General features: G+C 40.4%; 1 protein-coding gene across 1 annotated transcript in view; it reads right to left on the reverse strand.

Moving 5' to 3' along the window:
* Positions 1–4,182: 4,182 nt before the first annotated feature.
* The window catches only part of RIMKLB (ribosomal modification protein rimK like family member B), a gene marked incomplete at its 3' end in the record, with an annotated part of 38,412 nt that continues 18,262 nt past the window's right edge, over positions 4,183–24,332 (reverse strand). The window contains exons 2-5 of the mRNA XM_081999800.1: positions 10,086–10,316; positions 8,191–8,277; positions 6,087–6,290; positions 4,183–4,646 (exon numbers count right to left, since the gene is read on the reverse strand). Coding sequence (XP_081855926.1) covers positions 4,183–4,646; positions 6,087–6,290; positions 8,191–8,277; positions 10,086–10,316 — 986 coding nt within the window. The remainder of the gene's footprint in view (positions 4,647–6,086; positions 6,291–8,190; positions 8,278–10,085; positions 10,317–24,332) is intronic.

A 24,332-nucleotide genomic window follows, 5' to 3' on the forward strand; every position in this document is an offset into this window, starting at 1 on the left:
TAGCAACAGAAGTTACCTGTCCGAGCACCTACTATTCCATAGAGAGAACAGGAGTGGGTCGTGTGTCTCACACCAGCCATAAAGCCCATAAACCTTCTCAAAAAGAGTGAGCCATGAGAAAGATACTGTACATGAGATTTGTTTTTCAAAGTCTCTCTAAGCCCTTGAGGTCCCTCATGTATTTAACTGACAGATTTTTGCAGTAAGGGGAAGAAAAGATTTAGCAAATGTCACTGGTTCCGTCTGGTGGATTTTGAAGTCCAGTATAACATCTGAAGAAGTGTCTCCTTTGCGTCTGACATATACAGATGTTCCAGCGGTTATTTCCTGAATAAGTATCCCACATGAAAGACAGCACACGAAGTGGGAGAAAATGCGCCAAGTGTGACCATCAGCTCAGAACAAAAATGTTAACAGTCCACATATGCCTCAAGCATTGACATTGTGTTACGGATAAGTGTTGTAACATTCCAAGAAGAGATTTTATAAAACACATTAAAGCATTAAATACAAGGCTTAAGGTACAATCTGTACATTGACATAGCAAGACAGCAATCATAAACATGCTAAGTTGAACAGAAGAAAATCTACAGTGTTACAAAGACCAAATTTCACCAGATGTAGTTTAAGAAACTTATTCTTGCAAACAAGAGTTTCTAGCTGGCTCTTTCACACATTAACATATACAGAAACAGTTGCATCACCATCAGCTGTATTAGCACTATTGTAATCCAGCACTACATTGACCCGTTTTTCAGCACATGCTTCCAAACCCACATACGGAGGTAGTGTTAGTGCAACTGTATGAAAGTTCAGCATGTGTTTTTCATCATATGGAACTGAAGGAAATACAGTGTATAAAGCTGGTATCTGTAAAGTTCACCTTCAGCGTGAAACACTGTGTGGTTACCACAGACTAGATTTGTTGATATTTTTTTTTCCTTTAAGTAAAAACAAGACACCCCCCTTGCACCCCCAGCCCATTCTACACATTTCACTATTCCAGGAGCAATGGGTAAGTAGGGAGTGAACACATCAGACAAGAGTGCCCATTTGTACCTCAAGCAAGATTTTCATATGCAGTATCAATACCCCAATGTCCAAACAAATGTACATGATGTTTCAAATCCTGTCTCTCTCCCTGACCACTATGCGTATCTCTACTATACTTATCTCCAAACTAGCAATGGAAGCACCAACCACAGAGGAGCATCTTATCCCAAGGAAGCCAAACTGTAAACCTTTCAATCCACTTAGTCTTTCAAAAAAATACGTTTACTTCACAGACTTTACTACTGTGAGGTGTAACCTAGACATTCTGAAAGGATGACAGAAATGTAAAGTTCCTGTGAACCACAGCCTTTCTCTGCAAAATACGAGAGACTCAAAAAAGAGTCCAGAATGTTCAGTTAACAGCTCTTTCCTCTAAAAGATGTTTCCTGTGATAGAGGTCCTACTGTACCAACTAGCACATGCGTAGTGCATACTATTATTCCACATGTGCTCATGTGTGCCACAGCTGAAAAGGGAAGGATTGACCTATCAGCCTCCCAAAGAGTGCAGCCACCTATTTCTTTCCAAAAGAAAAAAGAAAAAAAAAAAACCCCAAAAAACCCACAAACAAATACCACCCAAATTCCCCACAGATAAACAAGCAAAGGGAGAAGAACCTCTGGAAGAGACAGTTTACTGCTCAGTGATTAGAAAATTAGGATTCTTTCATTTTCTGTGTTTCTGCAACTCTTCATGGGAGTTAAAGACCTTCATTTTCTTCAGGTATAACCTGTGCACTTGAAGGCTCAGGAAGAAAAGATTTGAAAATACCTTTACTGCTGAAGCTCCGTTTGTTGCTGGACCAGCTGGTCCGTTCTCCTGCTTAACACCAACAGCCAACCTTTCACTTGATTTTAATAATAATATTTAATTCTACAAAAAAAAGCCATTTTATTACATTCCTTTTAAAATAAAAAAACCAAACTGTACAAAGAAGCATGATCAAACCTCCATAAAGCAGGTTAATACTGTTCTGTTTATTGCCTCTTGAAGACTCTCTGCATAGTGTCCGTGAGTTGTGTTTAAGGTCCAAGTGAAGATAAAACAGCAGAGCAGCAGAGAGGTGAGGAGGGGCCACAGAGGTGGGCAGTGCAGAGCCTCAGAGGGTACATGGGACATGCTCCATTAAATTATCCAGAAAACAGCAGCATTGCACACACACAACCCCCCTCCAAACAAACCCTATTTTCACAAGATTTTTTCAATTGTAAACGTTTTACTTCTTGTTTTTAAAAAAAGAGGCTTATCTTTGTGTTATATATATATATCTCTCTCTATAGTTCCAGGGCTTTGTGAACCCAGAGAATGAGAAAGGAATGAAAAGGGAGGGAGGAGAAGGAAGAGGAAAAGGAAGGGGAAGATAGGGACTGAAAAATGGACTCAGTATCTGTTTTGTTTATCTGTTTTCCAAAACAGCTCAAGCCTAATGAGAAAATGCACAGCCAGAAGGACTAAGGAAAATCAGGCAGCCTGGGAAAAAATCAGGAGCTAAACAGCCAAAACCCAAAAAGAAATAAAGCAAAGCAAATGCACACACACAAACACTCACAAGTGTGTGCACTGACACCACACACAGATAAGGGTTCAGGATCAATTTGTTAATTGCTTGTGGACCTAGGCTATATATATTTTTTATATATTTTTTTTTAATTCTGGCTGAGCACTCTTCTTTTTTTCTTTTTTTTTCTTCTTTTTTCCCTTTTTTTTTTTTCCCCCTCCATTTTTCTGTCTTAAATCTGATGCATGTTTCCCAAAGCTAAGAACTGAGTATTTCTCTCCAGTTATACTCTTTGGATTTCTGCCAAAATCAGCTTTTACCTTCAGTGGGGAAAAAGTAAGCCTGGTAAGTACTGTATGAACTGCAGCTTTATTCTAAAGTACCTCTACATGTCTAACCACTTTTAACCAACTTTTCCCTCCTCCGCACCTTACCATGTTTCCCCCCACAAAAAAAAAAACCCAAAAAAACTACAAAAAACCGCCCCACCCACCAACATACAGGCTTTAACTCAGTGTTTTAGTGTTTCTTAACAAATAGTCTGCAGTGTTCTCACTTTGGCCACTGGTAAAGATGCAGGCATAGAGAAGGGAGTGTTGGACTAGCATGTATTAATTAAAAAAAAAAAAAAAAAAAAAGAGGAACATTAACATTGCAGGTCTCTCTCAAAAAGACTAAAACACTAACAAATACAAGTTGATGTACGTTTGCTTTAAACTAGTGTAATTCTTTTTCACATTGGATTAAACATTATTTTGTATACCAAACATTACAGTGCTGTTTATCTCCTCCAATCATGCAAAAAATAGTTAAAACGTGCCACTTCTGCCACAAATAGAATACGACCAATCCCCCTACATACCTTCCAGAATCAGGATTTGAAATGAGAAAAACACAAGTACTAAAATCCTCCTTCAAAAGCTTTATAAAGAAATATAGACACAAAGCTGCCAATTAATATCAAGATGGCACAAATTACAGATTTGTACAGAAAGCTCACGTTAAGTCAACTGACGCTTCTCTCAGCCTCATCATTTGAAAGACCATATCCTGCAAGGTCAGAAAGTGATGACTTTAAAAGAATCCTGAACATACAGCTCCCATCTATAAGAGTAGTAAAATTAGGTGTCCAGGAACTTTCAAATCCCTGGTATTTAACACCTTCGACTCACATTGAGAATTTGAGGCACTCAGCAATTTACAGGATCAAGCCTTACAGAGGTAGAAGAGACTTAACTGGCACAGTAATTCATGGAAGTTTCTAGAGAGCTGCCAGACAGCTTTCTGAAAATCTCCAAGCGTGAATCATGCTTCAGTGCTTTCCTGGGAACACACGTGAACTGCAATGTGTCTGGGGACCAAAGCAGCATCCAGATAAAATTCGCACTTAGGCTGTGAACTGAGCATCTTCATTAGAAAACCAATGCTGAAGAATGAACACAATTTTATGTTCTACAAATAAGTAGGGGCAGCAATCACAGCACACGTGCCTTTTACTCATGCTCTCCTGATTGACACCACACACCCCCCTTTCCTCATTCCTCTGAGCTTCTCTGATAAACAGCAATGCAAGTTGGTTTAAAAAAAATTTACAAGAGAGAGTTCTGTTGGTCATCTATTTACATGTGGCATCACTCCACAAGAAGTTTGATCTCATTGGCTAATAGCTGGTTCATGTTGAATAGAGCCCCCGGGAGCTTGGTGAGCAACTCTCTCTCCGTGGTCTCAGGGTCGCTGTCGACAGAGCTGGAGCTAGCACTCATATTGTCGACAGCGGCACTAGCTGGAGGGCCCAGCTCTGGCTCGCTAGTCTCGCTTGCCGTGGACACCACAGAGAGCAAGGACATACGCCGCGTCAAGCGACCGGGGGTAAGGAGAGAAGCGGCATAGTCCGCTATGATACCAGCTACATCTAGATTACAAGCCTTGTCAAAGGCAATGAAACCTACATTTGCGTTGGCCTCGCAGACGTAGAATGAACCATCGTCCTTCATCAGCAGGTCAATGCCGCACACGTCCATGCCCAGGATGTTTGACACTTGGACTGCCAACTGCTTGCCTTGTTCACTCAGTGAGCACATCACCCCTACACCACCTGGAAAAAGTGAAAATAAACTTGCTGTCTGTAGTCTGGTCACAGGTGACTGACATCCTTCTCAGCTGGCCGGTGCCTTGTGGTTGGAAAGCTCCAAAGTGAGCCTGCAAGCGTATTGCTGATGACTCAGAAAGCAACCTCCTTTCCACAGTGACTATTAATGAACTTGAAGCCACAGCAGGATTTCAAAAGATTCTGACCTGCCAAAGGCAGGTCAAGATTGTAACTTGTTTAAAAAATAGTAAGTCTGACTTTTTAGTCAAGAAAGGTACCATAAATTTTTATGACCTTGGGATATTAAAAAGATGACAACACACTACCCTTGTTCCTTCTAAGGTAGAGGCTTTCCATACATATTTGTACGTTATCACAAGAAATCTTTCAGCAAAATTAAACCAAGTGTTCCTGACAAGACTACAGCTCTAACAGATAGAATTGAGCGGAATTGGGGTTAAGACATTATCATGTGCTCATGTCCCTCTCGGCTTGCTATCATAGGTTACTGTCTATAAAGCAAAAATTAGGGAACATTTGTATCTGAACCGCAGCTGGTCCAGTCCACAGTCCATTGTGTAAGTATTAACCAACTCAGACTTCATCTATCACAACATTAAAAAAAACAAATCACAAAAAAACACCAAACCAACAAAACAAACCAATAACAAACCAAAAAACACTTAGCAGAAAAATCTTTCAAGCTGTATTTCCTCAGCATCAAGCAGTAACTAAAGCCTCTCAGACATTTTGACTAACCAAAACTAGGTACTACACATGAACACATTTTATCCCAGGTTCAGTACAGTTTCAGCCAGACAAGCTCAACCCTCCTTCCTCCTTCTACCCTCATACCTCACAAACCCCACTATGCTACACCCAAAGCTATACAGAAACTCCATTCTGAGTATGCTACAACCAATGCAGTAACTTTCCTCTTCCTCCCAGCCATGGTCTTTCGGGGAAAAGGTTGCAGGGAGGAGCCTGACAGACTTAAGGCAGCACAGCAGCTGCACAATGCAATCCAAGTGTTTATTGCCTTCAACATTTCCTCTCTTAACACTTCTACCCTCTCCCCAGCTGGCTGTCTCCTTCACCTCACCTTCTGTCTTCCTTCTTTTTCTGTTCCTCTTAACAGAATTAAATGAATAATAACATGGCATTAGCATGACACTGCCATTACCACATCAGTTGCTCCTTTGTGTTCCTAGAACATTCCCCTCCTTTTCATCCATCCTATCCATCTGATACTTTGGGCAGAGGTTGTTTCTCCTTCTGTGTTTGCTCAACACGCATCTCACTTAATCCTTAGTGTTTCCTCTGTAATCCCCCAACAGTAAGCACAGTTAATACAAAATAAAACCTGCAGCTTATTTCAGTCAGGTTTGTGATTTTTCAACAGGATTAAAAAATTCTGTTCAAAACTATGAACAATGCTTTTCCTACCAAGTGAGCAGTTACTCTGCATCCTCCCATCTGTTGAGCAGCGGAGCATGGTGCCCACCACACGGCCTCCTACTACGATGACACGTACATCCTTGCCATGGGACTCTTTAACATATTTTTGAAATAAGTAAGGGGCATCATGACGGATCAAATGGCTTAGGTCTGCCAAATGGTGCTTGTCTCGTGCCAGGAACACAGCTTTACCTGTATGAAGAAAAGAACATCGAAAGATTGGACGAAGCTACTGATTTGAGCTGCATCAATCATTCAGCACATAAAAGTAAAACCTCTGACCAGCATGCTGCCCATTCTCACAGGCCCCATCTGTAGCTTATGCCCGTTTACAAATTCTTCTGTGGACATCAGTGTTCCACTGCTTCAGTGCTTCTAAGCATTCAAGTACTGAGAGAGTTGAGAAGCCATATGAGGAGGAAAGACAGACGGAAAGACAGACGGAAAGACAGACGATAGCAAGCTTTAGATAAAGGAGATGGTCTTGTAATTTCAACTTCTTTTGGTACAAGTCCTTAGTGAGAGAAGAGAGGAAGAAATACTTAAAGAGCAGCAGACATTTAATTAATAGCACATTTTGTTCATCCAAGATGACTGAACCCGCAGCCTACAGCATTGACACACAGGAACCAATGACATGAAACTGCTAAACACCAGTCAGCTAAGAACCCTGAAATCACCAATGTGCCACTGCAGAACTGCTTGACTATTGGAAAGTTGCCAAGAGCTGCTCTCTTCCCAATACTCAGAAGAGCTCACAACTCCAGAATGAGGTTTGCAGTGGAACAACTATGTTCACAGGAAAACACAAGACTTCACAGTATTGAAGATAAATTTAGCAGAAGATTCCAAAAAACATAAAATGAATGGAATATACTGCAATTTTGAATTAAAAAAAAAAACCTCTTTCAAAATCACTGGGTTTTCTGCAAGCAAACATCTCAAGGACTTGTTTTGTTTAACCTAAAACATGTCATTTCACTCCCCTTCATTTCTAGAGGGCACCAAAGACTTCTTTGTTCTTTTCCAGTTTTATAATACTGATGAAAATCACTCCTGAAACAGACTCTACCACTTTCCATCTCATTTCTAGTCTCAGAAGAAAACATCCCTTTCCATTTCTAGCAACATTTCCCAACTGCTGTCCCTCTTTCTTAAGCACTCTTTCATGTGTCGTATTAGATTTATGTTTTGCAGTAAGGCTGCACAAATTTTTTGTGCCAGAACTGTCACTCAATTATGCTACAATGTTAAGAGAGTACAAAAATCAATTGATAAATTGTCTATCTTAACTATGGGAACAGAAATGCAGCAGTAGGAGAATCTGGAGGAATAACGTGTGAAGAATAATTCCACCAAGTCTTCCAAAGCCTGACTGGAGCAGCCTCTGCTTCCTCAGGATTTAAGGTCTCCATAACACAGACCACTGCTTGAGGAACATGGAACTCCCCATGCAAATAACCTCTGAAATTGATTTTAAGTCTAGTTTCCTTTAGTAGAACACCTTCTAACATTAAACTAAACTGAGGTATTGTTTCATATTCAACACTTAAAAGACTGATAACAGAACAATTTAATCTGAACCTGCTGTATTATCACCAGCACTGTCAGAGATACAATTCTGAAAAACAGAGATACAGTTTGACAAACAGTAGATGAGATATTTATTTAAAAGAGAATCCTAATTACAGACAAAGTCAAGGAGAAAAAAAGTCAAATTAAGACTAAATGAACTAAGATTTCATTTCATATGCCTATTTAGAAACATCCCTAAAATCCACATAGGTTTCCTCTGCTTCCCTAAGGCCAGACCTTCCATTATTCCAGTTCAAAGGTTTCCTCACAGAAGTCACCAAAGCACCATGATTTTGAACCCTATCCCCCCTGCTATTGCAAGACTAGGTTCTACTAAAATTAATTCCCAGTGTTATAACCTACTCAACATTCAGGAGGGTGGTAGAATTTAGATGTACCGCAAAGAAGTCCAACACCTATTAGAAGACCTTCTTAACTATTATCCCTCGACAAGACAAAAGTCTTAAAGAGTGCTGCTCAGAATACTCCTTGCCCTCACCCCTGACCTCACACCCACCTCGGTGACCCCGCGTGTTCTTCACCACCATAGGGAACTCCAGCACTTCCGCCTCATCAATCATTTTGGCAAAATTCTCATGACCACCTGGCAAAAAGAAAACCAACAACATTATGTGCCACCAATCTGGTGTGGCCAAATTGGGGATGTAATTGCTACACATTCCCACCCTTACAGCTTAGGTAATGGAGAAAAAGCTATCAGTTAAGACGAACTTGGTCATGGAGCATGATCAGACTTTGAAGGCGTTTGTAACCTGTGGGATACTAACACCTACTTCCTTTGAAAGGAAGACACAAGTTGATAAAGGCCTCTTGATCACAACCCCAAAAGACTCAATCCAATCTTCCAAATCTGAATGCCCTGACTCTACCATCTTGTTCCAGTTTAGCCCTTTTACTTTACCAACTCCCACCTTTTCAAATGCCTACCAGGAAAATAGCACAGACGTAACACGAGTTAAAAGTTCCATCCAAACTACTAACCAGGAAAGCAACATGGAATACAAAGACAAGGCATAATCCAGAAAGCAGCAACAACCCAAGTCTTGTCACTCCACCTCCCCCCTTACCAAGGCTTAAGTCTCCTGCATCTCATTCTCCCTATTTCCTGAAGTAGTACTTCAACCTGTTCATCTCATTACATGTGTAAGGACCTTAGAGAGTAGCTTTTAATGATCATTCACATGATTATGGTTGACACTTCAAGGTTATCTGAGTTCAATTCAATTTACAGAAGGCTGACCACAGTACAAGGAATACAGAAGAGAAAGTCAGCAGACAGAGTGATGAGAGTCCTCTAACAGCACGTGCAGTAAAGCACAGAAGTCAAGTCAAGACACTGGTCACAAAGCCAGCAGCAGCCATGGATTTTAATGCATGGCATGGAATAACATGTCATTCAGCACATCCTGTTTTTCTTGGCAAAGCCAGCCCTCACTGGTAACTTGATACTTGTGTTAAAAAAAAAAAAAAAAAAGACAAAAAACAACAGATATGTTCTCCAATCATTTGTGGTCTCCCCACAAAAATAATTAAAAACTCACTCCTTTCTCAAAGGGCTAGAGCAACCACACCTCTAAGAAAGGATATGTTACTTCTCAGATGTATTTTCATAGTAATTGATGGAAATATTTGACCCATGGTTTTGTTTTTGTCAAGTTTGTTTGTGTTTTTGTCAAGTTCCCATTACAAAAGCCTATCGGTAAAACCACACAAAGGGAAGGAAAGCACTGGTATTTCCCAAGAAGGAAAGGGAGGCTGAGAAGTATCTTCAATTCTTTAATATAATGTAATTAAAAGTAGAGATAGCATCAGGGTAGGTCAGACAAATGGTTCCTCAAATCTAGCACTGTCAGGAACCACAGTGTCCAGAGGCAGGCACAAGAAACATTAAAAATTAACTGGTCTGATGGGAAACAAACCCCAAACAATTATTAAATGTTGAACACGAGGGTCTGTACTCTTTTGGTCTTTTCACAATAACCAATGTATTTGCAGATATTTTTATTCATATAAAAGCTTAATCTACTTTCAGATTTTACCAAAGTCTAGACCTTTATAGTAGCCTGTGACATTTAGTTCCCCAAGTTCTTGTCTATGGTTTCGGGCAACTGGAAAAGAGTTAGAAGTCGTTTAGTAGTAACAGCCAAAATTAGTTGCTTGGGAGGCTGAAGTACTCTTCCCAAAGCATCACTGCTAATCAAAAAAGCCAAAACAAGAATCTGAGTGTTATGACTTTAATTTCCTTTTCCGGTTACTGAACACTTATCTTTGGAAGTAGCCTCATGCTACTTAATTCTATGGATTTCCAACACTTGACTTGTATCTTTTGCACAGCAAAAGCATAACTTATTGTAGGCAACTAATGCTATCCTTCTGATCCAAAAGCCTTACCATATGAAAAAGTGTCTGGAAGAGGCACACCGTGACCAGCAAGTTCTTGAAATGTCCAGAACTTGTTGACACAGTTGAGGATGGCTTGGGGACGATTCATCAATCGACAGCCCATCTTCTCTAGGTGGCGAAGGACTGTGATATCACTGTCACTCTGGACCCAAGGTGTTGGTACACGCACAACCACCACTTGTGGGTAAGCAGTAATGAGCTCCCCATTCACCCGGAGACCTAAAGAAGGAAGAGAGAATCATTCCAATCAACTACAAGGTCTTCAGGAGAAGGTAAAGATGCAAAGTAATACTGCACTATATGTGACCACAACAGAGATATCAGGCTTCAACAATGAATGCTAAAACAGCACAACTCTCCCCAAAATGCATCTTGTCAGTTGTGCTGTTTCATGTATGTCACTCTTAACCCACTTAAAACTAGGACTAGGCAAAGAACAGACTGTATTCGGGCACATAATCTTGGGCTCCTTCCCAGAGTGAAGGACGTTTTTATAGGTTGACACATCATCCTTTCTATGGGCACCCATAGCTGCACACTACATTCACATCAGCAGTATCAATAGCTCAGGAGTTTCCTGCCTCCCACTGCTGGTTCTTGCCTACACGGCACAGTTCATGCCTTTCCCAGTCCCAGCTGTATTGATCCCTCTGTTTGTGGTATCACATTACACAACGTATTGCCAAAGTAACAGAGTATGACCCTTAAAAAAAAAAAAAAATCAGCAGTATTTTTACTATAATTTCAACAATCAGATTTATACTAAATAAGAACTCAGAAATAACAATAACATCAAGGGCAGCACACCGTGACATTAAGGCTGGAACTAGAAAGTGGCAGCTTTGCCACCAAGACCAATGTACTACCTAATCATGACCTGTAGTTTTACAGACTATGTCTCTGAAAAAGAAAGACTGAAAGACAGTCTGCAGGAATGGGAATACGACAGGATTGGATGGGAAGGCATCAAGCTTGATGAAGACAGTCTAATATCCGAGGATGGGAAAAGAAAATAGGATTTCATGTTCACTTTATTTGCCTTGTGCTCAAAGTAAAACTTTCTGACTTTGATATAAAATACACAGCTCACACTGCTGTTAGCACCTTAAAGGTTAAAATAGAAAGAGGTGAGCTGAGAAATCACAGTGCATCTGCATTTCTGTGCCTATGAAAGGCCAGCTGTAACAATTCAGCTCTAGCCCGAATTAATTACCTGATTAGCTCCATTCCAATGATGTTACTTTTGAAATACAGACTTGCATCTACTCAACCTGAAGACACATATTGCCAGGCAATATATTTCATTTCAATCTGGGGGAGAAGGGAGGAGGGTGTCCCCCTCTCTGTACTCCCTGTTTTCTTTTCTTCTCCCAGCCAGGCTGTATTTTAGAGCTTGCCTTAAATATAGTGAAGCAACCACCTAACTCCCAAAATGGAAGTAGAAATATGCTGCCCAGCCCTCAGGAGGACACAGAATCACACTCTGGAAAGGCCAAAAATGAGAGCCATATCCAATCCCTTTTTCCAATCCTCATCGCCATAACTGTACAGAGATGAGAAAACATAGCAGACGGGTGCTCTGGCTGCTCACCTCATTAGCACCAAGCAGTGCCGCATTGCAGCTGACATGACTTGCGTGTTTAAGCAAGCAGGCTTCAGACACACACCCACCCCCCATTTTAGAGAGGCATCTCAAGCAAGAGTAAAAACACGACACTGCTAAAAACCTAAGCAGACTGGCAACATCAGGAAATGGACTACCACCTCCTTTAGCCACAAAAGGAGTACAGATTCAGCAAGCAAAAGATTTTTAACTTATTAGTCAGATTCCACCTTACACATGCATTTTCTCATTTAGGTGCACGCCCAATTACACTCACTTTTTGCTACTGTAATTGCATGCATGTCCTAATCCACATGCAAGCTGCCTAACAATCATTTTAAAAAGGACTGCATTTTCTACAGAGCACCAAAATTGCCACCGTATCTTCACTGTGAACCAAAACTACATAGTTTTTTCGTTCATATCCATTTCTAATTCTCAGAGTCTATTTTGTTGTTTTGCTTTAAAGTCACACAATATTCTGAAGCTTTGCACCACGGAGTCTGAAAAATAAAAACGGCAGTTTGAGGAGATTTATATGCCTCACCTGGAATTCTCCTGAATACCTGCATTAGACTTGACTATCAGACTGGTGTAAATTCAGCCCAGGCCACCCCCCCCCCGGAGTGACTTTGGAAGTACCACGACGTTATCAACAGAACAACCTCAGCTTTTGTTCCAGATTCAATCATTTTCTCTGGTCTGAATACTGTTCTCCCCAGAACAAAAAAAAAAAAATTCTCTCCCCTCACAGAAGACAGCTTACAAACAAAAAGAAGACCTACTCAATGAAATGCATAATTTGAATCACTATTACTGACATGCACCATAAAAATTAGCTGCTGTCTCCCAGCAACACAGTGCTGCAAACAGAAGCAGCTTTATTACAGTAAAAAGAGGAGACAGATTCTGCCATTTTGGAACAAGCCTGTATTCAGCATTCCATCTGAGACCCAGCAGTTAACAATCAGGTTAATGGTCATTATTGCTGAGTGGGCTGATAAAATAGTATTTATTCACTATAATGTGCTGAAAGCAGTAACACAGAAGATATTAACGTATACAACTAACTCCTTTTCCAAAGAACCAATTCACAAGTGCAAAGAGGGAGAAAGGAAAAAAAGAGATGTTACAGAAATGTCATTTAAAGAATGGTTAAGAGGTAGTCAAAACTGTTTTTGAAAATGGAGATGAACGCTCTTTCCTTTGCAGTAATAGTACCATCCTGGTCCCAGAACAGTAGTAGTGAGCTACATTCACAGTTGCCTGTGGACAATGAACCAACCTCACAAACATGCAGAACGCAGATGTTCAGAACATACACAAGTACCTTGACAAATAACAACTTGGTCCATTTGTTGGCTTTCTCAACAGATGCCCATAACATCACACACACAGCAAACAGACAGCTATAGAATCCTCTGAAGTACCAATACCAAGAGCCAGGAAAGGGAGATTTCATGCTTCTCTCATACTATGAGCTTTATCAACATATAACAACCATTTTACCAGTGCCTGAGGAACAATTTCTTAGGTTATCATAGAACTTTTGTGTATTCTTTGACCCCATGAGATAAATAATCCCAGGCTGGAATATCACACTATAAAACCAGATGTAAATCCTGCACTTGAATGAGACTTGTTCTTTCACTCAGTACCAGCTTTCTTTGTTCTTCCTCTGCAAGATGAACCTCTCCAAAATGGAATACAGTAGATCTTTAACATTATACAGCAAACATCACAGTATTCAGATGAAAGTGCAAAAGGAGTTTTTGCAATACGAACTGTAATAACCTGGGAATGAACTTGACCAGTTACACCACATCCCTCAAATAAAGCCAAAAAGCCTCAAGTTTCTCTCAAAGACAGCTCAAAGCAGCACATGATAGAACTGAGTGGAATAAATGCGTGATTCCTCATCAGTTGGCCCAACTGGTTCTGCTGCTTGTCATTCCCAGCAGGTGAGCCTGAAGTACAAAGTCTCTGGTCTCCACTGAAAAAGCTTACTTTGACCCAAGCAGATCAGAAGCCATCCCATGAACCCGTGAAGTCCACAGAAAATCAAGGTAGCTTTAAGCTCTAGTGAAAACAGAAGAAAGAGGCAGAAACTTCTACTGCTGTTACCAGAGAGATCAGAAGACATGCATCTATACCCTAAGAAAGTTCTTGAGACAGTAACATCTAACATGGTAGAGCCTATTTGCATAACAAGATACTCAGGATGACAGTTGCCCTCTTGACAAGCTGATTTAGTACAATTCTAGGGTAGATACACGTACTCTGGAAACAATACAAAATTCTGAAACATCCCATTCCTCATTCATACACACAGGGGTTTTTTAGTACCTTCTGTCTTCCTCCCTATGACAAATTTATCTCATGATCACAATTTCTCAATTAAAAAGCCTATCTCTTAAGAGAGTTATCATTTAGGTGGCACATATTCCAAATGAAATGCCTCAAAATACAGACATAAATCAAAACTGAGTTATCGTAACTTAACAAGTTGCTGCCCATCAGATAAAACTCCTGTGCTGACTATGTGCTTGTTGCCACCCTAGAGCTAAACACAAGGCAAAATGCTTGACCTTCAGCCTCAGTGAAGGGATTCTACAATAATGGATCTCACTACACAACTGGGACAAGCTAAGTGCCCAAATACAGGCATTGTAACAATATCCTGTAAAGCTTACAAGCCAAACACACTTCTGCAACTCAATCACATCCACAGCCAGAATACGTAAATTCTTAAAACTGCAACCTCACACGTATTACAGTCCATTAAGCATTGGTGCTTCATCCACCCAGTTACACCTTTCTTGTGCTTTGGAAACTCTAAGAAGCATTTCTGCATTGATGGCATTCTGCGGCTTCTGAACATCTTAATTCACACCCAAGCAGCATTTTAAATTGCTAGACTTTTTTGAAATTCATTCTATACAGTCTGCACTCCACACAAATCCCTTCCGATCTCCACAAGAATCAGCTCATCAGCAGATTAATAGCTACTGCAAAGCAGTCTCTTGTGTCCAGTTTGCATGTTACAAACAATTGTCCTTTCAGCTGAAACAATGCAAATGTTTTCACGGGAGGAACATGGTTTCAGGAGATAGGTCTAAAACTTCAAATATTTACAAGGACACAAAAAATAATTACAGAGCTTTTATAACAAACATCAGGCATTTTAAACAAAAAATAAATCTCAGTAATATCAAATAAATTCATAAAAGTATTTTCATTACAAATTATAATTTTGGAAAACAGTCAAAAAAGCAAACAGTCACCAAGACCAGGAAGTACTTAGAACTCAAATTCAGGTCTTCAAGTACAGCACGTGACTGTAAGAATTATAGCCAACTTCTTCAATAAAATGGTGTGATACAAAGCTAAATGCTTGAAGTATTTAATACACAAGCAGAAGGAGACCTGGGTAGGCTTACGTGTAAATGAAAATACTAATATTAATCTTCTATTTTTATGCAATTTGAATCATCAGCATTAACTGATGGACTATGATAGATGAAAAGACTAAAGTAGCTGGAAATGTCAGAAGCTATGGCCTGGGGAAGAAACCCATGGGACAATAAGAGTAACAAAGAAGAAACTTTCTCAAGGAGAAATACTACATTTATTTTTACTGCTATATGTACATTAGAAAAACTTAAGTCAGTAAACAGGTTTTCATTATGAAAAGCACCGAGCCTTTCCATCTGTGCCTGAAGACAACTTGCAACTGCTTTGCTACCCATGGAAGTTCATGACCTACCATACCACATTTCTGACCAAATGGATCAAAAGAGCAGGAATGATGCAGGTGGGTTTGCACAAGTTCTCTATTCAGTGCTGCCATGAATCCAGCATCATAAAACATTCTAGTCATTAAGTCTTCTTCTTTCAAATTGGCTTCCAAATGTATACATTTTGCAGACTTTATCGAAGAACTGTGTGACTATGAGAAGTGTCCAAACGTGACAACAAAGTTAAAGCGTTCCCTGTAGAACATGGATAGCTACGAAAGGAATCCTCGCCTCTGTGGCCACAGCTGCCATAAGCAGCCACTTCTCAGAAGAAGAATTTAACTTCAGTGACTGCCTCTGTCTTTGACAAAAACTCTAATAAATGCCAACCGCTCTGAAATACGTAAGTAAAATAAAGCAGGAAAAATGGGTTTCAGTCCTCAGACAGATCCAGTATGTGGAATAAATTTCTAACAGGCATAGCATATGAGTGGAATAATGCATAGTCATCGCACATGCAGCATTCCAAAAAATAAAATTTGAATCAAATTTTCAACAGCACTAAACATACACGAGCTCTCACCACATTCCCAACAGGAGCTAACAGGGACTGAGAACTCCCAAAAATACTACCCAGATTTTTCCTCAGAGATCTGTACGCTATCCTAAAAGTCTCCAGCTCTCTCAACTTCGTTATACAAATTTATTCATCCATCCATCCATGCGGTTGCTAACATTACCCAAACGAACAGTCACTCAGCAAGTAGGCTATAATAAATCCAACTTAATTCATCTGGGAGAACCAGGCTAGCCTTCCAGCACACAAACCCTTCCTCGTATTTTGAGGACATACCATTCTGCTACGTGCTTTTCCCAATTAACCAGTTGTTCTAAGAAAAATCACTGATTTTTTTCTACAAACCTAGACTCACTCCTGTTCTCAAAACAGTGCATTACTATTTCTGGTTCATTTGTCCTCCCAATATCTGTCAGCCACAGGACACTGCATAATATTTGTGTTAAAGTTCTAAAGTGTTTAATAATTACTTACAGTTTACTTGCAGAGAAATAAATGTGCTTCACCCTAATTGCCATATAAAAGCAAGCTTAAAGCTCAAAAGGGAGATGCCCCGAACTTTAACAGCAGATTACTGGCAACAAGAAGATATACGTTCCCTTACCGAACTCAACAAACAGAACTAGATGTCTAAAATTTTTAAAACTCAGCATACTTCCAACAGACATTCTCCCAAGAGAGTGGCAGAATTTAGGAATAACTAACAAAATTCGAATTAACATTAACAAAATACTATTGTATACCTCAAAAGCCTACTGCAAAGTGTTTATTTAACTTTACATATCTAGCTATCTTACAAAATGAATGTAAGCAACATAAAGGCCCACAAATTGGGTCATACGCGGTAAAGCATAGCACTTGAAATGCAATTTTATTTAAACTAGAACTTAACCTTTGAAAAGCAGCTGAGCGCTGAATTTTTAGAAATTCACTAATTGATTAACACCAAACTAAACCTCCCCCTTGAGAGTTGCACAAGCATTTTCTCCTCTGCATCACTTACCACCTGGCAGCCACAGTTTATTACTTGGAACACTAAGTTTCTCCAGTCAGTTTCTCCAAAATTTTACTGCCATGCAAAAGCCCCTTTGGCATCTAGTATTACCAAGCTATTTTTTACTCTAGTGTACAAAGAAACAGATTTCTACAATAGTTCTATACTGTTAAGTTCATATTCTCTCCCTTTCTACCCTACTTACTAGTTTTTCAAACCAAATTAATGAGTGCTGGCATTTAACTCTATGGGTTTAATAGACCTCAATCTCCTCCTCCCCACAAACTTAACCAAAAAGGCTTTCTCGCCAAGATACACTTCCATAGCTCAGCAGTTCAAATGAAATCACACGTAGCAGAAACAAAACTGATCTCTCTAGAACAGTACTACGCCATTCTCTTCTGAAACAGAACAGAGAAATAAAGAGGAACGGCTTCAGCTTCAATTCGTAAAATCCTAACGCAAGCACTGTGAGAACTTTCACAAAAGGCCACTGCTGCAGCTCCAAACAGAAAGCAACCAGGTACCCAAGTTAAATCGGCTGTACTTCATTGTCCCTTCCTGACTCAGAGGACCAGTTCTCTTCCCCGGGAAGAAGACAGAATCATACTTAAAAATCCACAAGCTATTGAAAATGGTGAAAAACTTGGGAAGGACAATGATGATCAAAGTGATTATGGCCATTCTGGATTAGGGGTTCCTTTTGGGCAGAAGGCGTTCGTATCCTGGGCTGCATCAAAAGAAGCCAGCAGGTCAAGGGAGGTGATTCTCCTCCTCTACTCCACTCTGCTGAGACCCCACCTGCAGTACTGCATCCAGCTCTGGAGCCCTCAGCACAGGAAAGACACGGACCTGTTGGAGAGGGTCCAGAGGAGGGCCACCAAAGTGATCAGAGGGATGGAACACCTCTCCTGTAAGGAGAGAGTTGAGGTTGTTCAGCCTGGAGAAGAGAAGGCTCTGGGGAGACCTTATTGCAGTCTTTCAATACTTAAAGGGGGCTTATAAGAAAGACGGGGACAGACATTTTAGCAGGGCCTGCTGTGATAGGACATGGGGTAATGGTTTCAAACTAAAAGAGGGCAGATTTTGACAGATACAAAGAAGAAGTTTTTCACAGTGAGGGTGGTGAACCACTGGCACAGGTTGCCCAGAGAGGTGGTAGATGCCCCATCCCTGGAAACATTCAAGGCCAGGTTGGACGGGGCTCTGAGCAACCTGATCTAGTTGAAGATGTCCCTGCTCACGGCAGGGGGTTTGGACTAGATGACCTTTGAAGGTCCCTTCCAACCCAAAGATTCTATGATTCCAAGGGGGAAACAGACCAGATGCCTCCATGTGTACCTCATTAAATCAATAGTAAGTAGACTGATTATGGCTAGATCTGTGTTTCTGAGCTACATTTCCAGTCACAATACATTGTCTGCTTTTAACTCTAAAACACAATCACTTCTCCAGAGCTGTGCATAAATGTGAAGTGAATGGACCCACATATAAAGTTAACAGGCATATTACAAACAGAAATTAATTCTAGATCACCATCTTGCTCTGAGAATTGATTTTATGGTAAGTACATAAACATGGAAACTATAGTGAAATCATGTAAAGGCCTTAGTTACAATTACTATATGTATATTAATACTCACACAATTAAGAAACTTTGCATCATGAACAAAATAAATACATTTCCAGAGACTACTTAAAGGACAGCAAACAAGTATAGAAAGAAATACACAGTATTTTAGCCCTATTCCAAAACATGGATGCTTCAGTGATATAACTGTTAAGATGCATTTTAAATAGTGTTACACAGAATTATACAGAAAAATGCCCAAAAAAGGGAATCAAAAGATTCATTAAACACAACAAAACAGTGCTGGAAAAGATGTGATTTCAAACACCTTGAAAAGCCAATTTCTGCTTTTCCCACTGAGTTTTTCTGAAGTTCCCATCACACATCTGCTTTTATAGTTTGCTCCTGGGCAAAGTTAGAAGAATTTTAAATATTTTCCATAGCATAAACTCAAAGAAAAAATATTCAGGATAAGATGCACTTAAATTTACTGAAACTAAAAATTAAGTGTAACTCTTGATCAAAGTTTTAAATTAACTGAATTATAACAAAACAAAGTCTCTCACAGCTCAAGTCAGTAACTCTGAGTGCAAGAGAGACGATTTTGACTGGAATGTTGCAAAAAGGTCCCCCAATTCTTATACAAGTATATGCATGCATATGTGCTATATAGCCACTGCATAAGGAGTCATTAGACTGTTTTTTGTCTGTTAGATTACCCAAAGCTCTCAATTAATATAATGGTTCTTCATATTAAGAGAAAGCTCAGGCTCACAACAGGATTTATGTACCCTGCCCTCACTCACTATGTGCCTTTAAGAAGTATTTCTAGCAACTGCACTACAAATTCTTTCTTTCTTGTTTTTTTACATACAAAAACCAAAAGACCTTGGGTTTCATGATCAGCTTAAGCAAATCTTATGTAAGACAAAACAATCTTCCTTTACCACACTACCAGCAATGTGCTTTCATCATCTCTCTCCTTTGTCCAGGTGTTAGTGACCAAGAAGAAGCCAATTTTAAGGGGTGGGAAGTATGAAGTTTTCAGCTTACATAGCCTCACAGTTGTTAGCATCAACAGCATTAAAAAAAACAAATAAGGCATGACGAGAGGGAGAACACCACTGCTACTTTGAGTAACAGAAAGGTATTAAATTAGCATAAGCCAAAAAAAGGTGAAACTATCTTTGGAGTGAGGTTTCACAAGATAGCTGAGAGAACAAACTTATCACTGAAACCGGAGGCAGTCTCACAGCCCTGTTCTGACCATTCAGTTCCACTCTCCTTTGCTCCATTTCTGGCACTTGTTTCATCCTCTCAGTGAGTTAGGTCAGACAGCTCCATATGCAGAGCGTCACCCAGGGTTTTTTGCGCTCAGTTACCTACCCGAGATATCTGTGAGATGACCCCTCAGTTAACCAGATCTCATAGTGCAAGAGCAAGGGATGGGTATGCACAGACAAGGAGAGGTGAGGAGTAAGACAGGCTGCCTTTTGGGCAGTGAAAGTCCAATCAGTTCTATAAACCAGCACAAGTCAGCACGGCCATCAAAGAAACAGTCCTGCTCCTTTGCTATTGCAGCTGCTGCTTTGGAATCCTATTGTCCTGGTTTCAGCCAGGATAGAGCTGGTTTTCTTCACAGAAGCCAGTGTGACACTGTGTTTTGGATTTGGGATGAGAAACTGTTGATAATGTGCTGATGTTTTGGGTTGTTGCTGAGCAGTCAAGGACTGCCAGCTTCTCGTGCTGGCCTGCTAGCAAGGAGGTTGGGGGTGCACGGGGAGCTGGGAGGGGACACAGCCGGGACAGCTGACCCAGACTGGCCAAAGAGATATTCCCTACCATACGACGTCATGCCCAGTACATAAACTGGAGTTGGCCGCGGGGCGGAAATCGCTGCTCAGGGACGGGCTGTCGATCACTGGGTGGTGAGCAATTGCTGTACTGGGCATCACTTGTTCTTGTACATTCCTTTGTTGGTATTATCATTGTTGTTTCCTTCTTTCTTTCTGTCCTATTAAACTGTGTTTATCTCAACCCACAAGGTTTTTTTTCCTAATTCTCTCCCCCACCCTACTGCGGGAGGGGGAGTGAGCGAGCGGCTGCGTGGTGCTTAGTTGCCGGCTGGGGCTAAACCACAACACCTATGATGCCTCTCTACCTGCAAAAGTATTTGCAGACCTACATGATGACCTGAATCCACAGGAAAAAGGAAGCAGAACAGAAGCAAAAATGTGTAGGTAACAGTAATACAGCAGTCTCTCCTCGATTTCTTTCACTGACAGTGTCATCTTAAAATTTTCTGCATCTTAAAATCTTTCAGATGACTTCTGAAGTAGATCAGGATTTTAGAGATTATTATCTGGATTAGCAACGACAGGTTCATCATCTAATGCTACTACCAAGTTTGTTGCAGCATGCTTAAAGTAACTTTAGCTTTCTTGAAGGTATCTCAGTCAAAAACAGACAAAAACAAGATAGTCTAACCTTAGTAAGAACTAAAAAAAATAAAATAGAACCAAAAGCATTTAGTATCTTTTATTATCTTTTAGCCATTAGCTTCTTCTCTAAAAGGAAAAAGTTCTTGGCCAGAAGAAGAGAGACCTACAAACACAAAATACAAAAGGTAACAAGGGAAAAGCAACATTTAAGAAACTCTCCATGAAAGGAAGCTCTCAAAAGAAATTTAAAAGAGGTTCTAACACGGCACTCTTCCTATTTGCTTTATCAACTTCTTGTGTTCATCTCAATGACCAATGGTGTTAAAGGCTGTGAAACAATTACAGATTTTAAGCTGAAAAGTTTGCTGGGAGAATGGGTTTGGGTCATTCTTTTAATACATTAACACTATACATTTGTTAAAACAACTAATGGCTTTTTAATGCATGACTACAATTCCCAAGTTCGACAGTAACACAGATTGTGAACAGCAGTATCCACAATCAAGGAAAGCCTGCACATCAGTAGCAGTGCAACTGTTTCAGTCCTACATACTGATTCCAAGTCTGACTGTGTAGACCACAGGGGTGGAAATGCTGTGCCATAGCTTTAGTCACCTCACCTGCTCAAGAACACTGTGAAGGAATGCCGATTAATTGGGGGGGTTAATGCAGTTTCTCCAGAAATGTCTAGAAGATGTGGTAAGGTGTTGGTCTTCTGTAAAGGTAACACGTAAATCTTTTTACATAAGCAGACCTTATGGATAAGACTCCAGAAAAGAGAACTGTTCAAATAAAATACACAGTTTCATGTTATATTTAACCTGGTTCAACTGCTTGCTGCAGCAAAAATCAGTCATCTGATCTCCTGTACCCCCATACTCTGAATTCTCACCTTGCATCAGACCTAGTGATCATACAACCGTATAGGAAATCAGATCAGCTTGTTGCTCTGAGCCGAGGGAGAGGAAAGGGAGAGGGGGAAGAAAACAATAAAAAAGGAGAACCAGTGATTATTTTTGCATTTGATAACTAGCTAACTCAGCTTACGGAGTAGTCATGAAATCATGAGAATGCAAGGAAAGCAATACGAACACTTCATGTGTGACAGGACAGCAGGACTGTTTCTTTCAGCAATGGTCTGCATTTACGTTAGGAAGCATTTTATTGTGTTTTTCACTTAACACTGTCAGAGTCATAAGACTTGAGTTTGCACGGGCTTTCAAAAAAGTGGTCCTGTTCTGCTTCTAGTACTCACACTGCTCCTTCTTTTGTGTAGCAGCAATGTTCACGTGGCTGTAAAGTGAATCAGATGAGACAATTACTCTGAATTAATACCAAACCAGCAACACCTTTTTTTTTCTTTGCCCCAGAACAATTTCTAAGTTTGGTTTGTCACATAGCCATGAAAAAAAATTTGAGACAACTGTGGAACCAGTGTGACAACTAAGCAGACACCTCTCTATATCTACTGAGAGTATATATCATGCAGAGCAGGATATCACTGAACAAGGTTGATGAGAAACAATAACAGAAAGCAGTGAGAATTGTCAGGAATACAGCCCTATGTTTAAAGATTTTATCTATTTATTTACAGACGATTCTGTACTACTTTATGTTTTGTCTTTTGCATTACGTTTTTAAATAAGATAATAAATTTTAAAAGATGCTCAGGTCGTCTGCAGTGAATGTGAATGTCAAATCAATATGATGTCCTGACAATTGAACAATGTGTGAACCAAAGCTGTGTTGATAGGTCTCTCGTGTCTAGTACTGACAAGTAGGAAAAACCCTAAACACGCTCTGAAAATCATATCACTTCAAAATGGTGCCCAAACTATTTCAAAGTTAGTATTTATGATAAATACTTTGTACACAATTGTAATGGTCTTAGAAACTCAGTGTTTTAACAATCTATGAATACTGTGAAAACACAAATTAGCACTCCCAAATGAAATATGTCCAAAGCAGCATAAGCCAGGCCTAAGAAAAAAAGTAGGGGTGAAAAAGAAAGTTATCCATCTAGAAAACAGATATGTGACTGGAATAAACCACATAAAGCTTAGTTAGTAGTGAGAATCTGAATTAAAAGCTATCCTCTTCCCCTCTATTTACCTCCTGCTTGCCTGACCTGCCTTAGTTGATGAAAGCAGTAGGGTCCTAATCTAACCAAACACCCCTGAGTTACAGTGACCCAGCAGTAGCCAGAGCTAAAATGAGAAAAGTGAACACACAGGAAAAACAAGAGGAACATTCTCTGTCATCAAAAAGAAGATATTCCTATACCCATCTCCCTGCTGACTGCACTTAGAGCCAGCTTTGGTACACACCTGGCTGCACCACAGGCCACCTCAACAAACCTGAATGTCAGAAATTGGCAGGGGGAAACAGGTGGGGTTTTTTTAATGAACTTAAAGACTCATAGATTCATAGAACAGTCTGGGTTGGAAGGGACCTTTAAAGGTCACCTAGTCCAAACCCCTGCCGTGAGCAGGGACATCTTTAACTAGATCAGGTTGCTCACAGCCCCGTCCAAACCTGATCTTAAAGTCTTCCAGGGACGGGGCATCTACCATTTCTCTGGGCAGCCTGTGCCAGTGGTTCACCACCGTCATTGTGAAAAATGTCTTCCTTCTAACTAGTCTAGATCTACCCTCTTCTAGTTTGAAACCATTACCCCTTGTCCTATCGCAACAGGCCCTGCTAAAAAGTCTGCCTCCATCTTTCTTACAAGCCCCCTTTAAGTACTGGAAGGCTGCAATAAGGTCTCCCTGGAGCCTTCTCTTCTCCAGGCTGAACAACTCCAACTCTCTCAGCCTGTCCTCACAGGAGAGGTGTTCCATCCCTCTGATCACTTTGGTGGCCTTCCTCTGGACCCACTCCAACAGGTCCATGTCTCTCCTGTGTTGAAGGCTCAAGCTGGACGCAGTGCTCCAGCTGGGCTCTCACCAGAGCAGAGGGGCAGAATGTATGTATTCAAGCAGTCCTTAGAATTTATGAAGGACTATCAACAGAGATGGGTCTGTCCAGGAGCATGAGAATCACATGAAGGCCGGAGACAGCAAAGGTACTTGGTCTTATTGAAGCTATGCTGGAGGTGACTGCACAAGGGAGAAATGATGGGAACAGGGGTCAGAGAGGGAAACAAGGGCTCCCCATTTCAGAAGCCAGGAGCCATAAATTTGGCAAGGCCTTATGATGAAACCTTTACCTAAAACCACCGCTCAGCACAGACCACACTTCAAAAGCAAAACCAGACATCTGTTTATAATCCAGACATGATCTTTTAGTTTCTATATGGCTGCAGGTGAGACGT

Source organism: Phaethon aethereus (genome assembly GCF_964289735.1).
Source record: "Phaethon aethereus genome assembly, chromosome: 1".
Classification (NCBI taxonomy): Eukaryota; Metazoa; Chordata; class Aves; order Phaethontiformes; family Phaethontidae; genus Phaethon; species Phaethon aethereus.